The sequence below is a fragment of the Etheostoma spectabile genome, unplaced genomic scaffold, assembly GCF_008692095.1.
Source record: "Etheostoma spectabile isolate EspeVRDwgs_2016 unplaced genomic scaffold, UIUC_Espe_1.0 scaffold363, whole genome shotgun sequence".
Lineage (NCBI taxonomy): Eukaryota > Metazoa > Chordata > Actinopteri > Perciformes > Percidae > Etheostoma > Etheostoma spectabile.
The window spans coordinates 44,773-53,605 of NW_022605593.1; the positions used below are offsets into that span (position 1 = coordinate 44,773).

The 8,833-nt window shown below is 36.5% G+C and overlaps 1 protein-coding gene across 1 annotated transcript in view; it reads left to right on the forward strand.

Annotated features, from left to right (window-relative positions):
* The first annotated feature begins 5,955 nt into the window (after positions 1-5,955).
* Positions 5,956-8,833, forward strand: part of LOC116686411 (NLR family CARD domain-containing protein 3) — a 13,935-nt gene continuing 11,057 nt past the window's right edge. Inside the window, exons 1-3 of the mRNA XM_032511417.1 lie at positions 5,956-5,993; positions 6,625-6,724; positions 8,230-8,343. Of these exons, the coding sequence (XP_032367308.1) occupies positions 6,639-6,724; positions 8,230-8,343 (200 nt within the window). The 5' untranslated portion in view covers positions 5,956-5,993; positions 6,625-6,638. The remainder of the gene's footprint in view (positions 5,994-6,624; positions 6,725-8,229; positions 8,344-8,833) is intronic.

Consider the following 8,833-nt stretch of genomic DNA (forward strand, 5'->3'; position numbering starts at 1 on the left):
GTTGTATTTTGTTTTTATAGAACTCAAAGTAAAGAAAAGATGTTTTTTTATTTTACATTTATTAATCCTTTTGGCAAAGTTTCACATTCACAAATGTAAATTCAGCACTAAAACAAAACCTAATTTTACACATTATCTCAATGAAGTTGTCCTGCTGGGCCTTGTAATGCCCACGGTGTCCTGCTATGCCATGAACTACTACAAAGAACTGCTACAAACTACTAATGTTTCTATTTTTGTTATTTACACTCTTCATTCTAACCCCAACCGGCCCGTCAGACGCCGCCTACCAAGAGCCTGGGTCTGGGTCTGGGTCTGGGTCTGGGCCTGGGCCTGGGTCCTGGGTCTTGGGTCTGGGTCCTGGGTCTTGGGTCTGGGTCTGGGTCCTGGGTCTTGGGTCTGGGTCTGTCCCAGGTTTCTGCCTAAAAGGAAGTTTTTCCTCTCCACTGTGGCCCTGTTGCTTGCTCTGGAGGAAACTACTAGACCTGTTGGGTCCTTGTGAATTATAGAGTGTGGTCTAGACCTGCTCTATCTGTAAAGGGTCTCGAGACAACGCTTGTTATGAATTGATACTATAAACAAAATTGAATTGAATTGAATTGAAGTTGTTCTTTATATAAATCTGATTTTGGGCTCCCATAACAAGAAGGCCGTTAAACTGTTAACATATGGTCCTCCTTCTCTTTCTAATGACCCTTAATCCTCCCCTGGCAAACTGTACTGTTTTGTTTATTATGTCTGTATTTTATACTTTTATATGTCATTAATGTTCAGTTTTTTATTTCTGCAATAAAGATGGCATAAAAACAAAAACAAAGTCACGCATGCACGACTCACATCTGCACTCGCCTCACATTGGGCAGTGTTTTTTGGTTTTTTAATTAAGGACAAAACAGAACACCAACAACACACAAAAGTAAAAAAACAAGCTGCCTTTTTGTTATGGGAGCCCAAAATCAGATTTATATAATGCACAACATCATGGAAAAAAAGAATAAAATTAGGTTTTTTTAGAACTGAATTTACATTTGTGAATATGAAAATTGGCCAAAAGGATTAGTACATTTAAAATAAAAAACAAAATTAGGTCCTATGTTCCCACTTATCTAAGATTTATTTCAAAATTAGGTTCTATGTTCCCACTTATCTAAGATTTATTCAATTAGGTCTATGTTCCCACTTTCTAAGATTATTCAAAATTAGGTTCTATGTTCCACTTTTCTAAATTTTTTCAAATAATTTATGTCCTTATTTTCAGATTATTCAAAATTAGGTTCTATGTTCCTTTATTTTAAGAGTTATTTTCAAAATTAGTTCTCGTTTCCCACTTTTTCTAAGATATTTTCAAAATTAGGTTCTACGTTCCCACTTTTCTAAGATTTATTTCCAAATTAGGTTCTACGTTCCCACTTTTCTAAGATTTATTTCAAAATTAGGTTCTACGTTCCCACTTTTCTAAGATTTATTTCAAAATTAGGTTCTATGTCCCTTTATTTCTAAGATTTATTTCAAAATTAGGTTCTATGTCCCCTTTATTTCTAAGATTTATTTCAAAATTAGGTTCTACGTTCCCACTTTTCTAAGATTTATTTCAAAATTAGGTTCTAAGTTCCCACTTTTCTAAGATTTATGTCAAAATTAGGTTCTACGTTCCCACTTTTCTAAGATTTATTTCAAAATTAGGTTCTATGTTCCCACTTTTCTAAGATTTATTTCAAAATTAGGTTCTATTTCCCCACTTTTCTAAGATTTATTTCAAAATTAGGTTCTATGTTCCCACTTTTCTAAGATTTATTTCAAAATTAGGTTCTATGTTCCCACTTTTCTAAGATTTATTTCAAATTGGGCCCTATTTTCCTTTTATTTCTAAGATTTTCTTTTTTCAAAAGTAGGCCCCCTATCAGATTTAGGACCAGGAGGGCAACTATGTTCACACATTTACCTTTTCATGAATTCATATCAGATTTTATCCCCCTTTCTCTCGAACCCTAATTTTAAGAAAAATCTTAGAAATTTGGGAAGAGATCGAGCTGTAGGAGCATAGGGCTGACAACATAGACTGTATATTAATTATTGATTAATATGAACGGTCTATGGCTGACAACGAAGTATACACTCTCAGGTTTATAGATACTTGCTTTATTACTCTAATTACACATTTAATTTAATTTTAACGTCATTTACACCACAATATTGTTTCTTGTATTATAGCAACCGCACTTTAAAATACCTTTATTTGACGCCATTTTGTATACATAGTCTACCTTATAATAATTGTCTATTGTTTGCCTGTATTTCTTGTGTGTTTACTTGTTTTTGTTTTTGTTTTTTGCTGTTATTGAAGAAAATGCTGCTGCTGTAATAACGTAATTTCCCCGTTGTGGGATGAATAAAGTCTAATCTAATCTAATAAAATAATCTAGATTCTCACCTCTTTAGGGCTCATTTTTATCATTACTTACATTAGTATTACGTTCATAAAAGTGCTCGTTTTTAAACCCACCAGACTCCATGTAAATAATCAGTGATTTAAGACTCTATGTAAATAATAGGATTTTAGCATCGTAAAACACGGCTTTCTAAAACATCTCTGAGATCTGGCTGTCTGGAGGGACTATCGGCCACGTTTGGTGCAGTGTTTTCTTTCTTTTATTCCAATAAAAGAAAGAAAACCGGGGACATCTCCGGGGAAACCGGGCACGTCTGGTCACCCTAAACTACTACTTTCACTTTCTTTATCTCGGAGCAAATTGCTTCTGCGCACATAAAAGGTAACGTAACAAACGGTTAGCAGTGTTTAATACTTTGGTGTATCGGTACAACCATCTACTGTGTATATATATATATTAATATTAACGGTCTTTAAGTCAACATAACACAAATATAATGTTACTGCTGCACCGCGTCCGTTATTAACGGTTTATAATATAAGGAAATGTCCGTTGACTGGGCCTGGAACGTTCATCGTGTTGCTAGGTCACAGAAGCCTTAACGCTAAGTGTTAGCTAGCACAAACTGTCTAGCTAAAGTTGATCTAAAAACGTCCGTTCTGGTACAAATATTCTTCTTAACGGCTTTATAAACCGTAAATGTGACGGTTTGTGTAGCTAGTGTTACCGTTGCTGGACAACATCTAGGCTGTTACACACTACACGTCAAATGGAAGTAACTACAACTAGCTAGCAAAGGTTTTTGTATAGCTAGTAGCTAGCTAACCTTAACGTGCCTGAAGAACCACACAGGTGTGTTATTCTGGCTTATAAGACTCTGCTCAGGTTGAAGGTGGGCCGAAACTTATTAGGTTACATCCCACATCTTTTCAACCAAGGCCTGATGAAGATGGTATGTGTCCTGCCCTAATAAGTATGCCAATCAATAGTCTACAACCACACCCATACAGTCCTGGGAAAAGGTCCAATTAGTCAGGTTACCTGAACACACCTGTGTGTGTTCTGGGTCTCATTAAATGCTTTACTTTTTGTTTTATTGGCCTATCTCTTGGTCTGTCTTAAGAAAGATTAAGACAATTCTCTCATCTTCCACAATTCAGTCATCTGTAAAATATTACATCATCTGTAAAATAATAATAGTAATGTTACTTAGGTAATATTTTGAGGTGCTTTATTGGGATTACTGTATGGCAATTATATAGGAAATCAAGATATCACTTGGTGTGTTGACACAAATCACCAATGTTTGATTAATTTGCCGCGCATATGATAGGGTTGTTGACTATTGGTGCTTTCGTTACAAAAAGTAGCATATGATATTGGTTTTTGATATAATTACCAGTAAATGTGGTATAAATGATTTAAGTTGGGGTAAAGGATTAAAACTGTCTGGTAAGTTTAGCAAAGGACTATTTTAACTGTAATGCTAGCCTTTCAAACAGGGAAAAAAGACTCCAAAATGTTAAGACGAAATGCTAGCTTTTGTATAATTCACGTTATATTAGGTTTTAATGATTTTGAGCATTGTTGAAATGCACGGTCTTTGCTTGTAACAATCTAGTTCCACACTGTAGGATGGACATTGACTAATTTTACAAAGTATGAAGATCTGGAATCAGTTTTTCTAGCACTGAGACAAAGGCAGGCATATTGTATATAATAAAAAAAAAATTAAAACAAAGAATAAAAGTTACAGCTGCAGTATAAAGAAATGATTAAAAAGTCTAAAGGAAAATGAACATCATATTAAAGAAATGCACACATCAAAAAGAACAGGTCTAGGGTTTGATTTTAAAAAGAACTGAGAAGTAGCAGCAAGATCTGCGTTTTTTCTGGGAGTTATTCCAGATATGAGAGAGCATATGACAACTGCCCCCCCTGTTTTTGGATCTGGGGACTAGAAATTGTTAGAACTGTCCCAGACCACCTGATGTCTAATAGTTGGTCAAGAGGTGGCTAAGTGGTTGTTCAGTGTGAATGTAAGTGTGGACAGCCGGTCATGTAACATTGTACTAGTTGTCATTGCACATGGAAGCCTGACTATTCATCAGGTCCAGTTTATCGTTACTGTTACTTCTAGATAATTAGGGGTACACTTTTATGATATCCGGCCCCCTGCTTCGTGCTTGTCAGGTTTTGAGTAGTTACAGGATACGCACACGATAATGCAAGCTACCTTAGAGACTGGATCTATGTGCATTTGTTTTTCCAACAGCGTGGACCAACACACTTACTCCAGTCCCACTATTATGCTAAATTGCTGCCTTTGCACCAGGCTTTCTACAGGACTCGGATTTGCTTCTATTCAGACATGCCACATTTCACTGATTTATCACTCTTGTCTTTCACTCTGGTATTTACACTGTTCCGGGGCGCAGTCCGAGCGGATTTCTTGTACCAATGTTATTCAATCGTTTTCACTCTATATGTTGTATTATTTTATCTTTATTATTCGGTGTAGGAACTGTGTGTAGTCGTCACACGACACACGCTCAACAACGATTCCACAGCACAGCTAGCATATGGGATGGTCGGCGTGAACACATAAGCAGGGTTAATGGGATGATCCTTATGAATACGGGGGTTGATGGGTGGGGGGTAGGGAGGAAGTTCATAATCCAGCCGTATGTAAAAACGACCTACATGTTGCGGCGTCTGTAGGTTTTTACATGTGCTAGAAGAGGGGAAGACGCGGCAAAGCAACAGTACCGCCAAAAAAGGAGACTAAATTACCCCGGACCTCAAGACACTATCAAGAACACACAAACAACCAGCAACAGCGCCCGATTTCTGTATTTGTTCAAATTTATTAGATATTCTGTTATCTTCCATTGTCTTAGACCTTCTGTCACAGCTGGAAGCTGGAATAACGAAACAAAAAACCAAAAACTAATTGTAATACAGGCACTACTAATCCCCCTGAAGGTTGCCTTATTCAGAAAAGAGAAAATTGAGTACATGTGAATCCCTTGGTCGTGCAAAAAACAGGGTGGATGTCGAATTTTTGTTTAATTGTGAGAAATAGACAAAATGCACAGAGGACATGTGTCTATGATTAGACATATTAAGTATATAATTCCCCCAGAAGATGGCAGTAATGTGCCATAATGATGCAAGATGCTGTAATACAGTAAGAGGAATCCGCCGACTGTAAACATCACATGACCTGGAAAATTGCCCTCATACATTTTTGGTAAAATCATTTTTTTGGGCTTTTCCGCCTTTAATGGACAGGACAGCTAGGTGAGAAAGAGGAGAGAAATGCAGGAAATCATCACACGTTGGACTCGAACCCTGGACCTCTGCATCAAGGCATAAACCTCCATGGAAATGTGCGCCTGCTCTACCAACTGAGTCAACACCCTAACACATTTTTGATAACTTACTGTTTTTTCTTAATAGAGAAGTTGTGTCAGGATGAGTGACTCAGCTGCTTCATAGGAAAGAATTAAGAAATAACTTAATTAACTTAATCTCTCTGTTGATGCTTCCTCTCCCGATGAAGGTTGAAGACCCTTCTCGTGGACGTAAAGTCGCCTCCAGGTATTTATTTTCCTGATTGTTTAGAGTGAAATCTAACAGAATAGTTATTTATGAACAGTGTTAAACAAGAAGAGATCTGTTAAAATAAAGAGCAGCAGGGGAAGGTGACTCTTATGTTCTAATTCGAGGTACTTCCACTTTATTTTACTATATTATGAGAGGAAATGTTCAGGTTTTTCAAGTTTATTTCATTTATATAGCAAACATGCTATATATATTATATATATATATATATATATATATATATATATATATATTAAGCAGCAAATCCTAATTTGGAAAAGAACATTTTTATTTTCCCTAAATATTTTTTTCTGTTCAGCTCCTATATAGATCTAATTGGTTCCCCTCTAAATAATCCAATAATCCAATTTTGGAGGCAGGATTTGTATCTTTAATCTGTAACTTTTTCTGTAAAAGAGTAAAAAAAAAAAAACTTTAAATAATTCCTTTAATTTAGATTTTTTTTCAATGCAATGTCACAAACTTTAAATAGACTTCTAAAGTCTAAATGTTATGGACAGGATTAACATAACATTTGATCATGAGTGTAATTAAGACCCTGTAATTAGTATTTATTTATAATTAGTCCAGCTAACAGAGCATGTTGTGTGTTTTTTTTTTTGTGAAGGTGTACTTTCTACCATGAAGTCTGAGGAGGAAGATGATGGCGTCCCCCCCTCCAGCACCGCTCTGCCTGAGGAACATGGCAGCCACATAGAAACTGAGAGGTAATACGAAGATCTCCAGCTGTTTAGATGCTTTTATATAGACCTTAGTGGTCCCTAATACTGTATCTGAAGTCTCTTTTATATAGACCTTAGTGGTCCCCTATACTGTATTGAAGTCTCTTTTAATAGCCCTTAGTGTCCCTAATACTGTATCTGAAGTCTCTTTATATAGACCTTAGTGGTCCCAATACTGTATCTGAAGTCTCTTTTATATAGACCTTAGTGGTCCCTAATACTGTATCTGAAGTCTCTTATTATAGACCTTAGTGGTCCCTATACTGTATCTGAAGTCTCTTTTATATAGACCTTAGGGTCCCTATACTGTATCTGAGTCTCTTTATATAGACCTTAGTGGTCCCCTAATACTGTATCTGAAGTCTCTTTATATAGACCTTAGTGGTCCCTAATACTGTATCTGAAGTCTCTTTTATATAGACCTTAGTGGTCCCTAAACTGTATCTGAAGTCTCTTTTTATATAGACCTTAGTGGTCCCTAATACTGTATCTGAAGTCTCTTTTTTATAGACCGTAGTGGTCCCCTAATACTGTATCTGAAGTGTCTCTTTATATAGACCTTAGTGGTCCCCCTAATACTGTATCTGAGTCTCTTTTATATAGACCAGTGGTCCCCTAATACTGTATCTGAAGTCTCTTTTATATAGACCTTAGTGGTCCCCTAATACTGTATCTGAAGTCTCTTTATATAGACCTGTGGTCCCTAATACTGTATCTGAAGGTCTCTTTTATATAGACCGTAGGGTTCCCCTAAAACGTTCGAAGTCTCTTTATATAGACCTTAGTGGTCCCTAATACTGTATCTGAAGTCTCTTTTCTATAGACCTTAGTGGTTCCCTAATACTGTATCTGAAGTCTCTTTATATAGACACTTAGTGGTCCCCTAATACTGGACTAAAGTCTCTTTTATATAGACCTTAGTGGTCCCCTAATACTGTATCTGAAGTCTCTTTATATAGACCTTAGTGGTCCCTAATACTGTACTGAAGTCTCTTTTATATAGACCTTAGTGGTCCCTAAACTGTATCTGAAGTCTTTTATATAGACCTAGTGGTCCCTAATTTTTTACTATCTGAATATCTGTTATATAGACCTTAGTGGTCCCCTAATACTGTATCTGAAGTCTCTTTTATATAGACCTTAGTGGTCCCTAATACGTATCGGAAAGTCTTTTTATATAGACCTTAGTGGTCCCCTAATACTGGATCTGAAGTCTCTTTTATTATAGACCTTAGTGGTCCCCTAATACTGTATCTGAAGTCTCTTTATATAGACCTTAGTGGTCCCTAATACTGTATCTGAAGTCTCTCTCCCAAAATTCAGCCTTAGTGCAGAACTACAGCCACCAGAACCAGTTCCACAATGAGCTTTCCTATGTGCCCTTTCCGAGTCTGTAGATTGTAACTAATTGTGATGTAACTTATAACATCTTTCTTCACAGTCATTAATCTCCTAATACTTCCACCTGTCTTTTGTCAATGCTCCGTTTCTTTCAGGACGAAGCAGGAACGAGCAGGTTCTCCTGGACCGACCTGTGTGTCCATGAAGAGTGACACGTCCATGGATTTCCCTATGAATTTCAGACTGCAAGATCCAATTTATAAGTAAGTCAACTGAATATTTTGGCATATTTAATTTTGTCTTATTACTCTTCTCACTACACTTCTTTAGATTATTTACGATCTACAGTTTCCGCCAATCTTTCTTCATCATGAATGTCTGAATAAAATGATCATTATAGCGTTTCAAGCTCTAAATCCAACACAACTAAGCCGCGCAACCGATGGACGGGTTGCAGCGCTCCACAATACAAACAAAATATTGCCTACTTATCAAGACATTTTGGATATAATATTGCGCAACGTGATATCGCGATTACGATACTGAGTCGACATGTCATGCACCTTAACCCTCGTGTTGTCTTCCCATTATCCATGGACTTGTCCTTCCTGGTAAAAATTGAAAATGAACATTTTTTTGTGTGCTTTTCCGATGTTTTTTGTCGCTTTTTCTGATTTATTTGTCCCTTTGTCCAGCTTTTGCCGCTTTTTTAAAAACCTGAGCTGGTTTAATAACAGGTTTTACATTTATTCT